The 21943-nt window shown below is 40.3% G+C and overlaps 5 protein-coding genes across 5 annotated transcripts; 3 read left to right on the forward strand and 2 right to left on the reverse strand.

The window, feature by feature from the left end:
• Nucleotides 1-1142: 1142 nt before the first annotated feature.
• RB195_014965 (uncharacterized protein) lies at nucleotides 1143-5509 on the reverse strand (the record flags this gene model as incomplete). Its single annotated transcript, XM_013449592.2, has 6 exons — nucleotides 1143-1313; nucleotides 2174-2296; nucleotides 3008-3085; nucleotides 3296-3448; nucleotides 5236-5316; nucleotides 5384-5509. 6 exons carry the CDS (start codon nucleotides 5507-5509, stop codon nucleotides 1143-1145), a joined length of 732 nt encoding a protein of 243 aa, XP_013305046.2.
• A 4064-nt stretch (nucleotides 5510-9573) lies between these two features.
• On the reverse strand, nucleotides 9574-11453 carry RB195_014966 (uncharacterized protein; the record flags this gene model as incomplete). The annotated part of the gene is made up of 2 exons (XM_064205461.1): nucleotides 9574-9846; nucleotides 11316-11453. The coding sequence occupies 2 exons, from the start codon at nucleotides 11451-11453 to the stop codon at nucleotides 9574-9576; spliced, it is 411 nt and encodes a 136-aa protein (XP_064061342.1).
• Nucleotides 11454-15415: 3962 nt separating this feature from the next.
• Nucleotides 15416-15646, forward strand: RB195_014967 (uncharacterized protein; the record flags this gene model as incomplete). Its single annotated transcript, XM_064205462.1, has 1 exon — nucleotides 15416-15646. One exon carries the CDS (start codon nucleotides 15416-15418, stop codon nucleotides 15644-15646), a length of 231 nt encoding a protein of 76 aa, XP_064061343.1.
• Nucleotides 15647-16281: 635 nt separating this feature from the next.
• RB195_014968 (uncharacterized protein) lies at nucleotides 16282-17238 on the forward strand (the record flags this gene model as incomplete). The annotated part of the gene is made up of 1 exon (XM_064205463.1): nucleotides 16282-17238. One exon carries the CDS (start codon nucleotides 16282-16284, stop codon nucleotides 17236-17238), a length of 957 nt encoding a protein of 318 aa, XP_064061344.1.
• An 814-nt stretch (nucleotides 17239-18052) lies between these two features.
• RB195_014969 (uncharacterized protein) lies at nucleotides 18053-18927 on the forward strand (the record flags this gene model as incomplete). Its single annotated transcript, XM_064205464.1, has 2 exons — nucleotides 18053-18572; nucleotides 18881-18927. 2 exons carry the CDS (start codon nucleotides 18053-18055, stop codon nucleotides 18925-18927), a joined length of 567 nt encoding a protein of 188 aa, XP_064061345.1.
• Between the last annotated feature and the right edge of the window lie 3016 nt (nucleotides 18928-21943).

A 21943-nucleotide genomic window follows, 5' to 3' on the forward strand; every position in this document is an offset into this window, starting at 1 on the left:
CGACATCCGTGGAATCGGGTCAAAACGACATGAATCATGAGTGTATTTGCTGTGCATTTGCGTACGCACTCGAAACGGCGCGGCGAAGGCAGCAGTTGGAACCGAGGCGGGACCGTTGCAAACTGCAGCGATGGTTGGTGCCAGCAATAGTTTCACACAACTCTTTGCCGTTACGCTTCACCGACGCGCTACGAGAAAAGTTGCGTACGCAACTGCATACGTGCCTCATGTCGTTTTGACTCTACCATAATATCATCGCTCTTATGGTGACTGATTTGTCTGTGTGTACGTTCACACATCTGTCAACTTCTACTCATACAGATTCAAATTTCAGTGCTATATAAGCTAATGTTTCCAGGAAGATAGACTTAGAATAAGTTTCTTCAAACAAAAAAAAAAGAAGTTCTGCAGAATTTTCATATTCCCTTAGTTTTTTGAAAGTTTTTGTATATTTTCCATCTGATTCACAAGTTTTTCATGGGAAATCAAGAATTCTTACATCTCAAAAATTGAACTCGGTTATGAGAAAAGCAAGAGTGCTGTGAAATGTGACTATCTTATCGCAACACTAAAAATTTTATTGCACATAAGAAATGTTCAAAATGCTAAGCGCAATGTTTTAGTGATCCCACTGAAGCATTTCTTACATTCCAAAGAGTATCTGGATGCTTAGAGTTAATAGCTCTCGTCACTTTAAAGTACAGACGGGTCGGGTGTGGCACAGTTGGTGAAAGGTTCCACTGTGACTGCACTGTCAATAGGTTGAAACCGTCCTAGTGCCAAGCAAACTTTTCAGTCGAGTTCGGGAGGATAAGAACACAGCCTTGGTACCTCGGCTAGCTTCTGTAGCTAGCCTCAATGTAGGCTCGATACGCGTTCGTAAACCTCATACGATCCTGAGTTGGAATGGACGCAATAACGAATCCAGAACGGATTAATTATCTCCAGTAACTTTATCCGTTGCCCTTTTCAAGTTACAGACATATGTCTTCTTGACGAACAAACTCATTATCGTCACCTTTCGTTTATTTTTCAACAACTTCCATAGTTTACATTTTACGTCGTTAATACAGTACGCACACATAGGATGCACCGTAAAGTGATTAGAATTGTAGAAAGAAACAGTAATAAAACAGTAAATGTTAAACGTGTTCCCAGACTTCTTGAATTATAGGACCATCAGTACGATGTAATCGAAATGTGCTAAATACTGCTCCAACAGAGTAGAAAAATGGACGGCACACGTAAATCACGGCTGTTGACCAGATGATGAGTATTTGAGCGAGTACGATTCTCACAAGAGTGAAAGTGGGCTGAAAAAAAAAACAAATCGTTGGTGTTACTTTCCGCTATCATTGATTGTATCGAGAATTATTTCAGTTATCTTGAAATGCATTCGATTCAACTTTGCTTAACATCGAAATCGAAGAGGTGTTAACAGTGCAATGCACACAGTACGGAACGTTTGAAAGCATGTACAGCCTTCAAAATCTGGTCGCACTACTATGTCTACAGTTACATATTCTTTGTCTGGAGTGAGCTTTCGCTAATTTCTAAGGATTCCTTTTCTGGATACTTCTCATGTCTCTGTATCTTTGCATCCTTAATTTACGCAGCAAGAATATAAATTTAAAATAATGCTTAAAGGGAAAACAACTGGCTTACATGGACCTTTTTGTAAAACCAAAATTTCAGAACGAAAAAAAAACGCCCATCCAGACTTTGATATACAACAAGATATCGACTATACCCTACAAGAAAAGTAGTGATTGATGATTTTTTTTTCACATCTTTCGGGTGAGGAATAAAATTCTATTCTGAGAATTGCCTTCAAACCTTCTCATTCGGTTTAGCTGAATTATTTATTTTAGGTGACAGCAAAAGGCAAAGATTTTGTCACCACCTCTGTCCTAAAAAAGGTAATCCTCAACCAACAAGAAATATCGTTGTTCTTCTCAACGAGTTCTTGACCCCATAAATCAAAAACAGATCGCGAAAATAGTCCTGTAGACTTTTGTTACAGGATGATACTGTTTTTGGAAAAGCAAAGCAAAGTATTTGCATGTAGATGAAAATATCATTTGTTAGAGTAAGATTAATCGCTAATTGATTCTTGTCACTTATTTTAGTTGCGGCTGTGGTCACTGAAACTTATCAAAAATTGCCAACAAACCTGAACAATCCATATCCTCGCAAAGGTGAACAAAGCGAAAACGAGTCCAGCAATGAACACGATGGGCAGACCAAGTATGAGAGTTAATATTTTGTAGCAATAGATCCGTGTTATTTCGAACACCTGAAAAAAAGCATCGCATAGCAATATTTGGTTCTATGACGCAGATAATACACATCTGGTCCAATGCTTCTTCTGCAATTCATACTAAGACGGTGGTTGTTTGGGTTTTTGTTGTTGCTTTCGGTGCTTGATTGGCAACAGTTTGACCAATATCTTCAGAGTTTTAAATCACGTCGCTGAGATCATAGTTCTCTTCAATTATGTAACATTAAATTAATCAGAAAGCAGAGGTACGCTAAACACTGAGGTCTGAGGCACTTCTCCAAAATTTTCTCGAGGGTGTTCAAATTCGCTGGTTCCGCTACTGCTCCGCTGAGTGGCAACGCGCTCCACTGTATCGTGAAGTGAATTACAAGAGCCGATTTGGATGAACAACAAATGGAGGGGAAAACTCAAGGGATAACAGTTAGAAAATCAAGTTGTGAGTAGAGTAACATGCGAAGTTTTCCTAAGCTTCAAATATTACCTTTTTGGAATCTTTATAGGACCTGGATACGGAATTGTTAAGATTTTATCACATCTTAAACTTCCTCGAATTAAATGAGTATAGTGGATCCAGAGGTGTGGCGAGAATCTTTCGTTTTAAGCATGTTTTGCAGTTTTTTTTTGAGCTTCTCAAAGCAGTCGTCCAGAGGACGATTTATAAAAGATACGGTAGGAGGAAACCAAGGAATGTAACGAAATTCAAGGAAACAGTTCTTCTTCACTCACTCTATAGCTACAGGTCCAGACGCAGGCAACACTGTGGTATTCCGGATCTGGCTCGGCAAAAATATCGAGAAATTTGACCTGAAATTATGGTGGTTGCTTCCCATCTTTTATCTTTTGGATCTTGGGATTTCATTAATTGGAGCTTGTTCTGTAGTTCGAAGCTTCAGGTGAATAAAATTTCAATAACTCGTTAAAAATTACTGAATGCTAACTACACAATGCTCAGTCAAAAATGAGTGAGTAAATTATAATTTCGGCTTTTTGTTTTTGAAAGCGTTTCGAACAAACCTTCAGGTCTTTATTCACGCCATTCCGGTCACGGTTCTCCAGATCCAGATGGTGGGCGATTACTTCTTTCGAACTGTCAAGGTTGAAGTCGAATGCTGTCTGAGGATTCTTTTCCTTCACTGTATGTTCTGGCATGGGCAGAGGTGTTTTCGGCTGCAACACATATATAGAATGTCATACTATGCAGTTGAACTGTAACATCAGGAAAAGGTCACATGGGTAGCAAAGTCCATGAAAATCATGCATAGAGGATACGGAGTCCTGTGTTTGCACGCACTTGCAGTAGTAGCGTCGCTAATGCTTTTGAATTGTAGATAATAATTTCGCGTTACTTAGTTTCACTACAGAATCCTTTTTTTTGTAGGGTGGGGGGTTTAAGAAAAAAATCAATAAAATGGTCAAAATTTTCCTTTTCTCTTGAACAGAGTAGTACGCGCGTGGCATGGAAACAGATTTTTTCCCCAATCCTCATTCAAGCTTCTATTTATATGGTGTGCTTTGACAATGCTACTACCGTAAATTCATTGGATTCTAAAATTAAAGTCCACTTTTTATGTAAAACTATATCCCCTAACCGGGAGCGTTGGTTTTTTTTAGAATCTACTCTTCTTTTCTCGAACGTACGTATCCATGCTCAAAGATATATCACAGGCATATCACGAAATTGATGATGTTGGGGCCTCTACGAGACAATACAGAGTTCGGGTTGTAGATCACGAGTATGAGTGTGGTCACGTTTATTTTCTTCTAATCGTCCCGAAAAATGGCGTGGGAAGCGGTCTTCGCTGCTACGAGGTACGTTGGAACGTGCCGCGTAGTAGCGAGCGAGCGGTCGACGATCAATGAGGTGCTTTCGGCGGACTATTCAAGTAAAGCCAATGAAGAGGCTGCTGAAGGACGTACAGCAAGGTGGCGCGTTCTTCCGTGCCGCATAGGAAGTAAGGCGGCCCCTACGCTGTTTTTCAGGGCGATTAGCGAGATTGAGAGTGCCCAAGTTCATGTTAGTAATAGAGAACTCAAACTCTTTATTGTCCCACAGAGACCTCGAGCCTCGATATCGTCATTTTCGTGATAGGCGCTGCCTTTAAAGGCAGCACTCACGATAAATAAATGTTTTCTGATTCATTGATTCTTTTGAGAACATTGAACCATCGGGACCGCAGCATTCGAGCCAGTAACTGTTACTTCCTTATCTCTTGCGAACAGTGATGGCTTTACTTCCCCATTGGTTTAGCTTCGTCAGAAATCTGCCCGTGATAGTTGCATTTTCGTTGGTCTTCTTCCTACAGTCACTAAATTCAAACTCTAATTAGTCTTGCGAATATGGTCTGATAAAGTCATTTTGCGTTATTTTTGTTTCTTGAAATTTTTAAAGATGATAAGAAAATAGCGGTGATATTACTAAAGAATGAACGAGAGGCACGAAAGAGACATCAGCTATCGTCTCATAGATTGATTTATATTGATTCGAACCCGATATCGTCGAGCCGCCGATCTCGTCCTGTACGCTCAGATCCTGCGTTCATTCTCATACTTGAGCTTCCAGAAGAAAAAGTAAACTATTGCTGTTTGTGGAATCTTTTTAAATCCACTGACATTCTTTGCATTTATAGGTCACACACATTGATCGTAGACGCTAAAATCAATCACTTTTTGCGAGTGAGTGCTGCCTTCAAAATCATTACGATATCACAACGGGCACATTCTCAATCCTTCTTTTTTTCGTTCCGATTCTTTCTTTTTTCTTATGCAGCCGAGTTGGGATTTTTTGTTTTGATATTTTCTATAATACTGTAACTAGGCCAACTAAAAACATTGTTTTTTTTTATCTACGATTCCATTTGCGTACTTCTCCTCTTTGCATGATTGATGGGTAGAAACAAAGGAAATAAGAAACGACAAAGAGTAGTCACTCGCACTTCCAAATAGAAATGAATTACATTAGGGCGGGGGCGGTTTGACTCGGCTGGCACTACATATTTCGCTTCCTCTGGCGCCGGCTGCACGTCGATCTGTGTCACCTGAAAAGCAACAACTCGCCAACTCTTCGCTGGAATCTCATCACTGCTCTGGAAGTGACTGTGTTACTTTCGTAGTTCTGGATACACTTTCGTAGCTTGCTTCTTCGTGTACTTCATTGACGTAATGGCTTGGAGAATTGTCGTTTTTTGAATGCCTTGGAGATATGGAACTGCCAGAACTTTTCCTGCTCATGTCTTTTGTTTCTGAAAAAAGAAATAATTTCTTACGAACGAAAAAACGACTTTCGGAGTTACGAAGAAAAACAATGATCAACAAACAAGAAAAACTTAAGACAAAGTGAAGAAATAATATATTGATCACTTTAGTTTCCATAAATTCTTCGCGTTTCGAGGATTTATTGCTTTAGATTGATGTCATGATACGCTCGAAGGCCGCTTTCAGTGCACAAATCGAAGAATTCCACGAATGACTGTCGAAGAAACATAGTTGCTACAGAGATATTCATTTCGTATCATTTTTGGAGATGGCTATAAGCTGTAAGTAATCTACAGTAATTCAAGAAATACTCAATTTTGAGTTGTATGTCGGATTTTTTTTTCATGCTAAAGCCATCTCCATCATTTAATTCATTGTTGCACGCTCCAGGTGATGAGCTAAACTTGTCTTCGCCCTTTTTCCTGAGTGTTTGAATCATTTCAATCGTGGGACTCTGCTTATCTATCCACAATAGATAACGTATCTCAGTCCTCACATTAAGTGCCAGTTTACAATTCTTTTCAGGACACACGTTCGATTAGAACGTACGCATAATGTGTGATTACGAAACGACAATTAATGTGCAACGTGTATTTGAATAGCATTAAAGGATAAATCCAATGGTTGTATTGGCATCGATGTGTTTAAAGGCATCACGCCATGGCGTTTTATGGATTTTCGTTAGAGTGTACCTATATCGGGTCGTAGATTATGAACAGAGTCCGCTCATCTCTCCCTGCATCACTGTAAACAGACGGTTCCGGAACGCTGTTTCTTACGACGTCCTCTATTGCGCCATCCTTGCGCCCCGCCCCCGCTTGCGATTCATCGAATGAAATGAGTTGCCCACCGAGGTGTCCGAGTGGAGGCGCGCCAGGGTGGCGCGCCAGGGTGGCGCGCTGCAATGGAGCATGTAGTAAGGAACCGCATTCCGAGAACGTCTGTTTACAGTGATACAGGGAAAGATAAGCGGAATAACCCCCCTGTATGCATAATCTGCGAGCCGACATAAGTATACTCCAACGAAAATCGATACCCTGCCAGATTCGTGGAGTGATGCTTTTGAGAAAACATAGAAATGTTAGATTAAGAGTATAAGATCGAGTTTGCCAAAGACAGTATGAGGCGCTGCAGTGAGGTTGCTTTGCTTAAAATGAGTTAAAGGCATCACCCCACGAATCTGACGTGGTGCAGATTTCAGATGGAGTATTCGTATACAGGATGGGAGACTACGGAGAGGAGGGTGATTCCGTCCATTTCTTCCTAATTGCCGTAAAAAACGGCCCGGAAGATACGGCTTCATTCGTTTTGGCGCACCATTTTGTACAAGAGGTTCGATTGGAGCGCGCCAGTCTTGTGCGGCGCCGCATCTTCCGGGCCGTTTTTTTACGGCAATTAACAAGAAATGGACGGAATCACCTTCCTCTCCGTAGTCTCCCATTCCGTATACGAATACTCCACCTGATATCTGCACCACCTCAGATTCGTGGGGTGATGCCTTTAAACAAATTTTGCTACGCAATGTGGTCGTCCAACTTTTATCCGTTTCGTTGAAAATACAAAACATCGACGGTTTTTGCTGTATTGCCCTGAGCCTAGTCAATTACAATACACGACATTATTGTTTTTCGCAAAAAAAGTGGCTTTCTGTTTCCAAACTTGGAATTGAAATGACAGGATAAGACTGCAAAGAACGAGCAGCGTTCGAAATTAGGTCAGGAAAACTTTTTATGTAAACATTAAAGGACATTTTCAACAACAACACAAACAATAACTGACAGGCAAATTTTGTGAAACTGTGCACGTTCTGGGAAATTGACCAGTTAGCCATTGATTTGATTAGTGGAGAAATTTACTGGTAAATTATCTGCTATTGTACATATGATCTCTACACTTCATGGAATGCTTTGAGACTCAGAAGATGAGACCGCACAAGACAGGGTCGGTAGAGAATACTCATTCTTTCTTCTTTTTCACTGCTCTAATCTTGTAATGGTAATTAATTACTTTTGTACTTTTACATGTATTAGTAATCGACTGCTTTCTTTACTTCACTGGTTTACTTGATAGTAGAATAGTTTACTCACTCAGCATATTCAAATAGCAAGTACATTCCAGCACGTCAAATGTAGACGTAGACTCAAGGGATGGAAATTCTTCTGCGGTAATAACCAGTTCAAATGTAAAAATAGAAAAATTTCATAATTTCATATAATCTTGTCGAGTCGAAGTTTGTGATTAGCTGGTATAGCATTGACGTATGACAGTATTAAGATGCTTCCTTAGCGTTATAACGAAAAGTTATCCATGAGAGCAAAGTAATTTCAGAGCGTTTTTTTCCTTTTTTCTACTGTGACCATGAATGAATTATAATTATAAGGCAATTGGTTTGCTTATTGTTTTGGTAAATATTATACATTGTAATATAATTAAGAATGAATTGAAATATAAGGTGTAAGGATGCAGCGGGGTGCAGAAATTATGGATATTATGGAAATGTTCTCAAAAATTCTTTATTTTGTGCATGACATTTGTACGAAAACGAAACGGTCACTTTAATTTTTTTAACCTCATCGATTAGGTTGAAGAGCTTATTATATATGTGAAGGTTTGAAATTGCAGTTAATTAGTACGATGATAAGTTCTGAATTAGTATATGAGTTGTGAGTGATTGATATTTTATGTAAGTACTATATATTTGAAGTATTTGTGATCATTACTATGATTCACCTTTATGGAATAAATCCTTCAGTTATGATTATCGTGGAAGCGCGATTAAAAAGAGAGCTTGAGGGTTTCGAAATATCCCGAGCACGCGGATGGAGCTCACGAGGACTGCTATCATCTCGTTAACTGATGCACTTTATTACATTAACAATATTTACACAACACTGCTGGCAACTGCTGCATTTGAAAAGATGACCCAATTAATTTAGAGTCTAATTCACAAAAGTGCAAAAGTGTTCAGAATTTGTCGAATGCTTCAAAGTCTTTAGAGTTTTCAATAAAATGAAAAAACAGCCCAAAGAAATTAGGAGAGTTGAGAAAGAAGACTAAGATTTAGTGAATTAAGCGACCAGTTTGTGGAGTTTTCACAAGCGTACATGGCGTCTGAGGAGGACGTGAAAGATAAGGACGATGCTCTGCATAGTCCTTACATTGCACTTTGTTTCTCCTAAGTATTAATGCAAAAAAAAATCAAATAAGGTTAAAATTACTTAATAAGGGAAATTAAGCAATTAAATTCCGATTATTATTGAAGGAAAAAGGGAGCTCACTGAAAGGTTCCTAGGAGCAATTATATGGGAAGTAGATCTTGCAAAAGAAATGGAGGAAAGAAATCTCAGCATATCTCACTATTTGTGGATTTGCATATCTAAATTAATGACGCCAAAAGTGACAATTTCGGGATCTCACAACGAGTAGATTGGAGTAGAGGTGTAGTTCACGCCCTTAGTGATGCAGATTAACGTGTGCGAAGGGGCCTTGCCTGATTCCATTCCCACATCGGTGCAACCTAATACAGAACTGAGCGAAATGCCGACCTCGCTGGCCTCTCGCGTTTGTGACCTTGCTTTTCAAGCACTGATACCAATTTGAGAACATTTACCTAAGTAACTAAAAAATCTTTCTTTAGATTACCTTAGAAAGCACGAACGTCTCTTGCAGATGTAAAAATTATCATCATTGTATGAAAAAACCAGTCATCGTGTCTCTACATAATAACTCTATATAACGGAACTAGGTCAATATAAGTAATGTCGATGATTACCTGAAAGCACCTTCTATGGCATAGCGATATCCGCAATCAAAAATCGTCACTGTTTCCGCCGTATTTCGCAAAGAAGAATGTTAAAACGACCATTGCTGGAAGATATCGTCTACGGACTATATATACCTGTGATCGACCGATTTCCTTCAAAGGTTGAGTCAAACCCAATCACTGGATCAGACGATGTTCCATCTCTCTTTCTCGCTTTGCCTCGATCCTCATGAAAATTCAGAATAGTAGCGATGAACACGGTTCTCCGCCCCCTCGTTCAAGCGGTCCATCCAATTTTATCTTCCTTGGCATATGCAGTGCCGGCTCTGTTCTTCTGTCTTCGACGTAGATTTGAACTTCGAATAGCCTCTTTCGTCTGCGTGAAGCGAGATGCTCCTGGCCTTTCATCTGAGCGGTCTGTGGCGCCAACCACGTCTTCTTTCTGCTTACAAAACGCCAAGGACTCCGAAGCATAGCTCGAAGCAGGTAGTACGGTGGTGTTAAAAAGGTAAGCACGGAGCCAGGTGTTCTTGGTCTTCTTCACTACATCCTCAATTCTTTTCTATGTTCCCTAAGACGCTCGTTTTCTCTTTTCGGATATTTTACACCTTTCATCAAAGTCGACCGCCATTGGTCTCGCCTGATTGATGCTTGGTGTATCAGATGAGTGTATCGCGGCAATTTTTACTTCAAGAGTATGATAATGTGCACGTGTTAAAAAGTTTTGATGGAGCAAATGATATAATCACTTACGCACGATTTAAATAAGCTGTATGGGGTTTGATTTCTTTATCAAAAGAAAAAAGAAAAACGGGGGTCTCCAAGTAAAATACTGACCCCTTTAAGAAGAAAACCATTGAATCTTCCATCAATGCCCAAGCTTCCTAGATATAGAAAAATAAACGAAAAAAAATTGCGAGGAAAAGAAAAATTTAGTTCTGTAGCCGAAATTCACAAAAAGTGCCACTAGTTCCAATTTTTATTGCTGTATTAAACGAATTCAGTCCACCGACTGAACATTTTCTAGAATTGCTCTCCATTAGATAGCTTGATATTCTAAAACTGAGAAGTTTGCTATGCGAAAGGGTCGCAAAAATGGAATAATGAAAACTTTGGGAGGCGTTCCAGGAAAGAATAATGAGACACAAAACAAACTTTCACGAATTTCACATGTAGTGAATGCAAAAATAGAAATTGAATGACCAAAAGTTAGTTCCAAGAGCAGTGAGAGGAAGCCAAGAATTTTTCATGACATTAGAAGCCGCCAAGGGTAGGAAAAGTTATCAAACCCGCAAGAAAGAAACAGCAGAAACGTTTCAAGGCAGCGAATGCTACAGAACAAGCTGAGAGAGACCAAGTACTTGTGCCCACACCCCGTTATCTTATCGGCCTCACGAAAGATTACACAAAGTTGTTGGTACAACAATCCTGTTCGCCAGAACTATAATTTTCCATAAAGACAAAAACGAATTTCTCACCAAGAAGAGAAAGACGGGAATCTTTCATTTGCATTTCAGTATTTGTTCGCTAATCTTGCTGAGATCAGTTAACCTCTGCCCAATTCATGAGTATTGCAGCTTTATATAGTTCTGAGTGACCATTTCAAGTTGTGTGAAAGGCATCACCCCACGAATCTGAGGTGGTACGGATTTTCGTTGGAGTATTCGTATACGGGGTCGTAGATTATGGGGAGGAGGGTGATCCCGTTCATTTCTTTTTAATTGCCGTAGAAAACGGCCCGGAAGATACGGCTTCGTGCGTAGCCAGCCCTGTGCGGCGCTGCATCTTCCGAGCCGTTTTTTACGGCAATTAGGAAGAATGCCGTAATTAGGAAGAACTCATGTTCTATTTACGCACCACGTACTGATAGTAAAACGATAAATCCTAAAGGGTGCCTCTGCGTATCAGGGATGAGCCAAGGCGTTTTACCACAATTACTAATCGTTGAGGTTAATCAACACGCACTGGCCCACACAATTACTTGCAGGACCAAACCATGTGTCAGATCAGTGTCTTTACCCTCCCTGACAAGCCTGGTACCAATCTATCACCTTCGAGATGATGAAGGGCTTGGTTGACGTCAGTGCGGTTTCGAACCATAGGTCGTCCAGTCAGTGCCGGACTTCTCACTGACTGCGCTACACCAATAAAACTCATTTTTGCAGAAACGTTCTGTTGTTGTTTCCGTTGTTTCTTGTTCCTAATTCTCTTTTCCCTTTTTGATATTTCAGTCTTTTTTTCCTGACGTTGACTGTAAGAAAATCTTAGTATTTCAAAAGTTGTTTGTGGGAAAATCCTTTGTTATGACCTTTCATTTGGAGATTTTGAGGCGAAAAAAAGTTCTATAAAAGAAAAGAATGGCACTCAAACATTCCGCAAAGTTCAGAAAATGCGCCAGGACACTTCGTTGCATTTTCTGACTGTTTTTTTGAAATGAAACGATGGAACATATGCATGAACCCAGTATTTCTCAGATTTGCCGTGCATGTTTGCACGACTCCGAATCCACGCAAAATCCATGCAAAACGTGAATTTAATAGTTTAGAAACTCACCTGCTGTGCTTCACTTTTTTAATTTGATAGATTTCCCGGCTTTTCGCAGAAAAATGATCTGCCAGAAAACTAGCATGTGAGGAAAGTTTTTAAAAAAATACCTTCTGACAACATTCCAAGCCCTACTTTTCCCTTTAATGAGAATCGTACACGAAATTCCGACAAACCATTTTTTTCACATCCAGTCGATCGTTAAAAACGTGTATTAGATTTTTCTCTGCAATTGTTTGTAATACAAAAGTTGGAGAGATGTTAAAGGATACGGTAATGAGTGTGGAAGGAAAGGCACACGTCAGCAATGATGTTAATGAAGAAGAACGCTGAAATGAATTAGATCCTCGAAATCAACATATAAAAGTCCTATCAATTATTTTGTATGATAGTTGTATCGAAAAGGCCAGGAAACTGTGTACGATATGCAGTTCAGACGAGCGGGCTGGGTGTGTTTGTCTGTCCCTTACGAGGCTAAAAAAAACAGAGAAACTAGGTACTCATTTAGACTGAAAACCGATGATTTATTGTAAAGGAGACTTGTCAACACTCACTAAAATACTCCGCATTGAAAGTCAACACATGTTTTATCAGAAGAAATTTTAAGCTGAGGTGCATAGATATAGCTTGTTCTGTCGTTTTCCCTGGTTTCGCGTCTCAAGCAGATGATAACGTGGTGATTAGTAACAAAAAGTGCATAGAATATTCGAAAACTCAAACTTAAACAACGTGTTGAACAGAAGAGAAGGAAATAAGAAAGATCCTATCTTTCCTTTCTCATGTTTCCTCGCACATCGACAGCTACATAGAAAAAGAGACAAACACGTATCTCATTTATTGATGTCGAGGGCATCGGAGTTTTCGTACCTTGTGAGCGAAGAAAGTGTAGTACAGAAGTACATCAAGAAAGAGTAACGTAACTAAAAGCATAGGTGTAGTACGATTTCAAAAGTGAATAGAAGTAGAGAACAGGGAACATTTTAAAATCATCTAGAATCGAAGAGGAACGCATGAAAATACTTCCTGAAAAGAATCAAAAGTTTAATGGATACGAGCTGTTGAAAGCCAAATCAAGGCTAGATTGTATCAGTCAAATGACAGAAGTGGAAAGAAATAGTAATAAACGACAAAACGCTGCACTCATACAGATGGGTCGGCAGATGGCGGCTGCACACTCATGTGCTTGCGGCGCAAACGACTAACCACCTGGGTAATATTTCGTTTTTCAAGGTTTGTTACCTGCAACTTAGTCAACGAATCAGAGTTTTCTCTTCTTTCAGACAATCCAGTACGATAGTCGCCAGTCGTCGAAGTCGTGTGTCGTCTATCTTTGAAATTGATTTGAAAGTCGCCTGTCGTATTTCTTCATGACTCTCGATTCATGTCACCTTAAAAAACATCATCAATTCTACTCACCAACATCAGCAGCTGGTGAATCAAAATTGGACGCGCTTTATGAGGAGCCTGAGAGTTTTATGAGGAATTCCACAACGAGAAATCCCACAGATTCATTGTCAGGGACTTTAAAGGCATCACCCCACGAATTTGAGGTGGTACGGATTTCAGATGGAATATTCGTATACGGCATAGTAGATTATGGAGAGATGGATGATTCCGTCTATTTCTTCCTTATTGCCGTAAGAAAAACTGTTGGAAGATGCGGCGCGTGCACAAGGCTGGCGCGCTTGAATCGAACTCGCTGTAAAAGGTAGCGCGCCGGAACCCTCGAAGCCGTATCTTCCGGGCCGTTTTTTATGGCAATTATTAAGAAATGGACGGAATCACCCGTCTCTCCATAATATGCGATCACGTATACGAATACTCCACCTGAAATCCGTATCACCTCAGATTCGTGGGGTGATGCCTTTAACGTAAAACTAGAAGGGGCTGAGAATGAGGAATACAGTACCGAAAAGTTTCAATTACAGGAACAGAACGAAAGCGAACGACAGCAACCCAAGAAAGCGGCAATCGCCTTCCCGGGCTACTGTCTGTCACTGGTCATTTCAACAAGGATTTTCTTTTCATGAAGAAAGATAATCGAGGGTGGACATTGACATCGGCCCGATTTCTCTTGCATTCTGTGAAATGACATACCTGGCATGGTATCAGTGTCGTTAGAAAACATAACGTCAGTCCGACTTACCTAATACTGGTATCCACAAAGGAGTTACATGAGCCAACTAAGCCGGCAAGACGGAAAAAGATTGTATGGTATCTACATCATCACCTGCGCTGGCGCTTCGGAAGCGACGGTTAATGATCTGGCGATGCAAGCAAAGAAAATCAAATATTATACAAGGTCATCATATTGACCGAGACGAAAGGACGCCACGTGCTAAATGATGGGTATGAAATGAAAACAAAGTTTTGTTGGTCCAGCATGAGCAAATCTACAAACAGTTGTAGTACAAGTGATGCAGGTAAATCAGAGCACCTACTTTTCTTATCGATGTGGATGTTAGATCTTTTTTTGTTCGCTTGCTATCACGAGCGTGATAACCTCCAATTTTTCTTGAGCCATTTTGCCTTATAATAACCTCTGTGGTCGATTATTCACTCTCTAACTTGAATTAACGCTGTATGGTGGCCGATTTTTAGTTTTCAGCTGCAATGATGATTCATCTACACAACGTTTTCCCCAGGCCGACCGGGAGTTTCTTTGCACTAGGATGTGCAGGACATCACAGTGGTTTATCTTACCTTCATTGAATCGTATAAACAGCTACAGAATGCACATTGTATCATCTTCGTGCTCTTCATTTCTAAGTGTTGCTTATCCTTTTACTCGCTCCCCTTTTCTGTTCTGTGCAACCTTTATCAATAATGCTGCTACTATTACCATTATCGGTTCGAAGGCATCACCCCACGAATCTGAAGATGCCGCGTGTGCACACGGCTGGCGCACTCCAATCGGACTTGTAGAAAATATCGCGCAGGAACGCTTTAAGCCGTACCTTCCGGGCAGTTTTTTACGGCAATTAGGAAGAAATGGACGGAATCACCCCCTTCACCATAGTCTCCCATCCCGTATACGAATACTCCATCTGAAACCCCGTACCACCTCAGATTCGTGTGGTGATGTCTCTAACTACCAAAGTTGGAGGGATTGCCGAATGAAGTTGCTAAGTATAACGTAGACAGATAGATAACGTCATCGGCGCATCAGGTGGCGGCGTAATTGCTTGCTCTCGCATTTTTAAAATATATCTGCATTAATCTTAGCCTTAATTAACGCTTCTTCTCCTTAATTATCCGTTTTATTGCATCCCTTGTATCCGAGGTCCTTTTTTTACAATCATCACTCTTTCATTAACATTTTAACTCTTCTCACTTAGTAGTTTTATTTAATTCACTTACCCCAATCTTTTCAAACTTTCTTTTTACATATACTACCGTCAATACTCTAATTTTCGTCAACTTTGACTATTTATTTTGCTGTAAGTTTCCTCTCAATCTTTTAACCCTCTGATTTATCCTCTTTTACCTTTTCTTTTCTTTTTGCGTGCCGTTGTGATTGATTGATTGGTTGGTTATATCGATATCCGCTTGGTAGGTCATAGTTAGATCAAATCATGCCTACTAAATCTACTCGTACTGCAGAAAGACAAACCCCTCTCTCGTCCCAAGCTACATCTGGTATTGAGACGCGAGCGGTAGAATCTTCCCAACCAATGGAACCGAACTACAGTGAAATGTCTGCATCTGACCTCATTAGCTCTATTGCTGAACGGAACAAAGACCCTGTTATAAGCAAAATGTTGGCAGTACTTGCTGAAAAAGTTAAAACGGATTTTGTCGAATAGTTGGAAGCGGACAAACGGTCGCGTAGCATAGTGATAAGTGGTCTGCCTGAGTCTGGGGGTTCCTCGTCCTCCTCTGAGAGGCTGGACGACCTTGAGGAGATTTTGCTCGCGCTTAATGTAAGCTGTCGCCCAATTGACCTGTATCGGATGGGAAAACCTAATCCTTCTCGTCCGCGCCTAGTAAAAGTTGTCCTCCCGTCCCAGTTCTACTGGCGTCGCGCCCTTGCTAATGCGCGTCTACTTCGAAGTGCTGGTTTTCCCTATGTTTATATACGCAGAAGTATGACACCCGATGAAAGTAAGCGTGAGTATGAACTAAGGCAGGAGGCACGAGAGCGTAACAAAGGTAAAAGTAAGCGAGAGTGGGTGGTCTACCGCGGCGAGCTGTGGCGCACCTCTGACATTAAGCGGAGAACGTCGGGAAACGAATAAAGCTGCACGGTGTCTCTTCAACATTAAAATCATATTTATTTAACGCACGTAGCCTAGTCAATAAAATTCATCTTTTGCAAATGTTTCTTTGTTTATATAAACCTGATCTAATTTTTACAAGTGAAACCTGGTTAAGCAGTAAAATCTTAGATTCTGAGCTGATTGGTAACCTATCCTACAATGTCTATCGTTCTGATCGGTCCATGAAAAGAGGAGGCGGAGTTTGTGTAATTGCTAAGACCTTTATAAGTGCCCAGATCGTTACTCCTAACTATGATCTGAAAGCTGACTTACTCTCCGCTGCTATTTTTTGCCCTGATAATATGTCGCAGCTTCGTTTCATACTTGTTTACCGACCACCAAATAGCTCTGCTGTTGATGATAAAAAGCTTGTAGAAGTACTCAGCGATCTTGCAGTTGTAAATCATCATCTAATCACTCTTGGCGACTTTAATCTGCATGCAGATTGGGTCAACTGGATAGCTTTTAACTCAGCTTCATCGCTTTATTTAGATTTCTTCTCTAATGCTGGGTTAGTTCAAAATGTGAATCTGCCTACCCACTCCGATAGAATTCTTGACATTATCCTTACCCCTAGCATTTATACTCTTGACGTCAAGCTTCTTCCGCCGCTAGCCTCATCCGACCACGCTATTATCCAATTTGATTCACCTGTAACTATGTCAGCACAAGGAATTCTTATGCCCAACTTTCTTCATGCTGACTACTCCTCTTTGAACAATTATTTTTCCGACGTTGATTGGTTTACTCTTTTTGATCAATACTCCTCATGTTCTGACATCTATTTCAGATTCTGTAAGAAGGTTTACGAGGGTTTGACCAAATTTGTTCATTTTCGATTCCCTCGCTCTTTTTCCTTGAAACTACCATGTCAACTGAAATCTTTGTACTCTCAGAAGCTACGTCTTTTTGAGGAGTTAAATGACCCCCTACGTAGTTCACTGTACAAGAAAGTATGTTCTGACATTGACTTCCATATGAGGAGATACCTTGCTTATCGGGAACGATGCTTATCGCGCAGAGAATCCATGAAGCCTTTCTATTTATACTTAAGGCATAGAATGAAGGCTAATGCATGGCCTCCGAGTCTCGTAGATCAGACAGGAGCCACCTATGTTACAGACGCTGATAAAGCTTAAGCTCTAGCTACACACATTTTGCAAATGTCTTTTCTTCAAACTGCAGCGATATCATTCCGGAAATTGTTGGCATAGCTCCTGTCCAACAGCAGTGCAGTAACTTGTTTTTCCACCCTAATGATATTTACAAACACCTAAAATCTCTTAAGCCGTCGGTTAGTGAAACGTATGATGGAATCCCACCTATTGTATATAAGGAGTGTGCTGCTACTTTATCTGCTCCTCTAGCTCACATCTTTAACATCTCATTATCATTAGGTGAAGTCCCACAAGTCTGGAAAAAGCCATTGTCACAGCCATTCCAAAGTCTCCAGGCACAAATTTACTGAATAATTACCGTCCTATTAGCTTACTACCAACGCCGGTGAAAGTAATGGAAAAAACAATCAGAGATGAACTTTTATCTTGGCTAAAAAAGTTTCATCTAATTCCCAATGAACAACATGGGTTTATTGCAGGCGCTTCGACATGTACTAACCTAATTGATAGTGTTTTTGACTGGTCTCTAGCTCTGAACCAAGGTAAATCGATAGATGTAGTATACATTGACCAGTCAAAAGCTTTCGATAAAGTATGCCACTCGAAACTAATTGCTAAACTCCATTACTTCGGAAAACGGAGCCATATCTTGGATTGGATGATCTCTTATTTTAACATGAGAAGTATGACAGTCAAAGTTGGCCATAGATACTCAACCAAATTCCCTTGCACAAGTGGAGTTCCACAATGTGGAGTCCTGTCCCCTCTCTTATTTCTTATCTACACAGTCGACCTACCAAGTGTGCTCAGAACTTCTCCGCTCGTGAAAGTCTAAATGTACGCTGATGACATTAAGATTTACGGCATCTATGATGATGAGAACTACCATGAAGTACGTACTGCACTTCAAACGTCACTAGCTAGGATGTCTGACTGGGCTTCTAAATGGGATTTGCACATTAACTATGACAAGTCCCTGGTTATGCGTTTAGGTAAAGGGGATGTGGCTGAGTATAGTATGAATGGAGTAACTCTTAACACATGTAAATCTGTAAGAAACTTAGGAATTTTTGTCGATGAGAACTTCAACTTCTCTGAACACATTGATCATGTTGTACGAAAAGCATACTCCTCCCTTTTTCGCCTTTTTCGGATTGCCCACACCAGTAATCCAACTATTCTTACTCGCTTATACAAATCGTTCGTCTTACCTCATCTTGAATATGGCCCTCATATTTGGAGCCCCTCAAAGAAGAAGCACATAGCGAAGCTCGAAAAGGTGCAAGATACTTTGTTCAGAAGAATGTCAGCAAATCTAACGGTGACTAGCTACAACGATCGTCTTAGAAAATTAGGTATGATCAGCTTGAAGAACAGACGTACATACTCCGAGTTGATCTTTTGTTTTCGAGTCCTCAGAAACGGAACCAACTTAACGCCCAGCAAATTTTGGTACTTTAGACCTTCTAGTGAAAGAACTGGCGGTTTCAACTTCTCTTGTTCTAAGACTTCACGCTTCTCTTATTCTAGCAACTTTCAGATGTCTGGTGTCATTTGCTCAGTATACGGACTGCTCATAGATTCCCACCATTAGTAGTTCTTAGTTGTTCACTATATCCCTCTTTTTATTGCCTTCCTTCTCATAAATCTATTCTTTTTTCAGCTAACTGTATGGCCAGTCCTCGCATCCTTCTGACGCATGGAGCCTAACTCGCTCACTGAAGCTCAGTCACTAACAAGAATACTAATATCTTTTGATTTGATCACTTTTTTTAAAATGTTCCGCCATGTCGCCTCTTCTCTGTACTATCTCTAAATAACCTTATCTTATCGACTTCCGCATCTTCTAGCTGGCTTGGTCTTGTCTAGATTGCGGTGGTTAGTCGTTTGAGGATCACGAAAGTTAGTGAACCCTCTTCGTTCAAGGTCTCTCGTCAGATTCGCCCTATATTGCAACGTGCTCCTTCTGGGGCTAAGTTGTTCGTATCCCTATATGTTAAACAAACCGTTAATGTTGAGCGTTCTGATAGGGGTGGGGGGGGGGGGGGCGAAAAGGACTGCGTCGGGCCCCACAAGCAATGAGTTTGCCGTCTTTTTCTTAACTATCCTGACATAGACAAATGTGTTTTTTTTCCTTTTTGGTGCACTATCTGTGTATGCGAATAAATAAATAAATAAATAAATAAAGTATCCCGCGTGGGATATCGAACAAGACACGTCAATGGCTGAAGTCATAATTCAAGTATCCCATTCAAGGACTCAACACACTTGCAAAGGAACTGTGGGACCGATTTTTTCCTTTCGTTCTTTAATGGTACAATCACTGAATACAGAGTTATGACAACTTGATCGAAATAATAAAGCGAAAGCATAGAACGTGTATTTACTTACTATTTTTAATTTATTTATTCAAAAGCGATTGACTAAGTCAGATTTGACCCTGCCTAAAGTAGATTTGACCCAAGGGTGCGGGGTTATTGGTTGATATACAGAAGTTGGGAATTACCTATTAGTGATATTGGTTGCTGGTATAAATTCCATCCAATTTAAAATTGTGAGTATCTCTTGAGAGCTAGTTATGAATTCCATTCTTCTGTTCACTGAAAAAGTCTTGTTTTGAATAATCTTTTTTATCCATAGCATTAGCCGACACTCTCAGATGGTATGGCACAGAAGGTACGGCATTTCGAATTCGAGCAAATGAGGTTCAAGAAAAGATAAAAGTGATTCTAGTGACTTCGTCGAACTCGCGATACTTGCGCCCAACGCATAGCTGTTTTGGAGTGAACGCTACCTCTTTGCTTGACATGTACGCTGTCTCCTTCCTTTATTTCACCTCGGTCGAGAATACCTTGCAATGACCAAGTTGAACGCACGCATGCCAACTTTTTTTTGCTCAGAGTGTACCAACGATTGATGGAGAGCTTTTCACAAACTCTGCTATACTGATAAAATAAGCGTTCGCAATAGCAATCTTTTAGCACTAGAAAAATATCTAGTCGATTCTCCAACGCCATAGTGACATGCTTTCAATCAGTAAGATTATCAGAAAATATTAGTGTCATCGGTAACGATCTAGAGGCACGGTATTTTCCGTTATGTTTGCTGCCAGAAATTCATTTTCATCAACTATATACATTTCTAAAGACTACCTCTCACTCACTTCCAGAACTTCGTAGGTATTTTTGAAGGGTTATGAAAAATAATATCATCCTTTATAATAACAGCATTTTTCTGTTAGTAGTTTGTTCACTATAGACGTGTATATAACAAAATTCCAGGAAGAGGTGAGGCGGATCTCGGGGCGTCGAGTTGGTGCGTCGGCGACGGAAAGCATTCAGCAGGGCTCTGCGGTATGGGATTGGCACACTTTGGATGAAGCAAATGAGACGCTCTAAACTGTTGTATGGCCGTCACAATTGCATGCAACCAAATGCACTGGTCCGTATGTCTACTCGATTCCAAGGTCCTTTCTTCAAAGTCTGGATGCTTGCATTCAAACAGCTGCTCAAATATATGGCTAATTGTTTAGGTAATCTAACCTGGCACCCCTACCTTTATCTGTATGATGACATCGTTCATGCCATTTCACATCTGCACATCGTTCTGTCTTTATTGCTGGGTAGAAAAACGAGAATTTCGTCAACTACTTCGGAATACGTTTTCAAATTGTTGCGCATCGAAGGAATATGGAAATAAAATCAAGTCTGAATACGCGTTAAATGTAGAATATTCAGAGACTCATGTGAAAATGTTTCCAAGAAGACATCGTTGCCCATCATTGTGTTTATCTCTAAAAAAAGAGTGGGAAGAAGTCTCGTTTCATAGGAATTTAATTCTTTCGCAGAATTTTACAACAAGGGCTCCTGCTTTAAGTTTTTATTGGTAACTGAAGGGGATCTAAGAGCACCACAGTCCGGTCCCGAATAATTTGTTTACCTCTTTCTCAAATAACGTATTAAGCTCCTAACATGGGTTTATAAGCGGCGGTTTCTAGTTGTACACAGACTCCTTTTTAGCAAGAAGAAGTACCTGGGCAGTAGCTCTCAAAAAAGGGAAGAACATGAGTGGCGAAATCACACTGGTAGACTTAAGTATCAACTACAAATGGTTGCAAGCCTGTGCACAATTATATAACGTTTGTAGAAATTGAGTTTCAATTGAATTTCACTTTCGATAATTTTGTTTATTCATTTATTTTCTTCTCTTGACATTAATGTGAGTGTAGTCATTCCATCTTTCCTCTTTTGCAGTATGTCATGCTTCTTTGGTGAATGTGATCAAAAACTCACGTTGCGAGATATGCTTTGTACGATGTTTGTCACTACTTCACCATGTTTCCTCATGTAAAATTAATATTGAAGTCGTAGAAGCATGGTATGTATAGAAAGTGAGGAGATTTCCCGACAACAAAAATTAACTCTCTCTCTACCAATATCGGAAGTAGCGGAAAGGAACGTAAGAAGTGCGTTGGATACCCTGGAACGTAATTATGACACCGAACGTCGAGAAATAACAGAAATCACCTTGATCACGTTGACTTCCGTTGATCTTCGACCTGGTCGTGCCGGCGCCAGTAATTCTTCCATTTGTCCCGATCCCGTGCCAGAGTGATAATTTTCTTTGAAGGACTTCGTGAAGAAATCTGACCATCGGGTCGGCTGTCTTCCTGCAGTGCGCTTAATATCGCGGAGAACCTAGTCGCCCACCGCTCTGGTCCAACGGT

Source organism: Necator americanus, chromosome V (assembly GCF_031761385.1).
Source record: "Necator americanus strain Aroian chromosome V, whole genome shotgun sequence".
Lineage (NCBI taxonomy): Eukaryota > Metazoa > Nematoda > Chromadorea > Rhabditida > Ancylostomatidae > Necator > Necator americanus.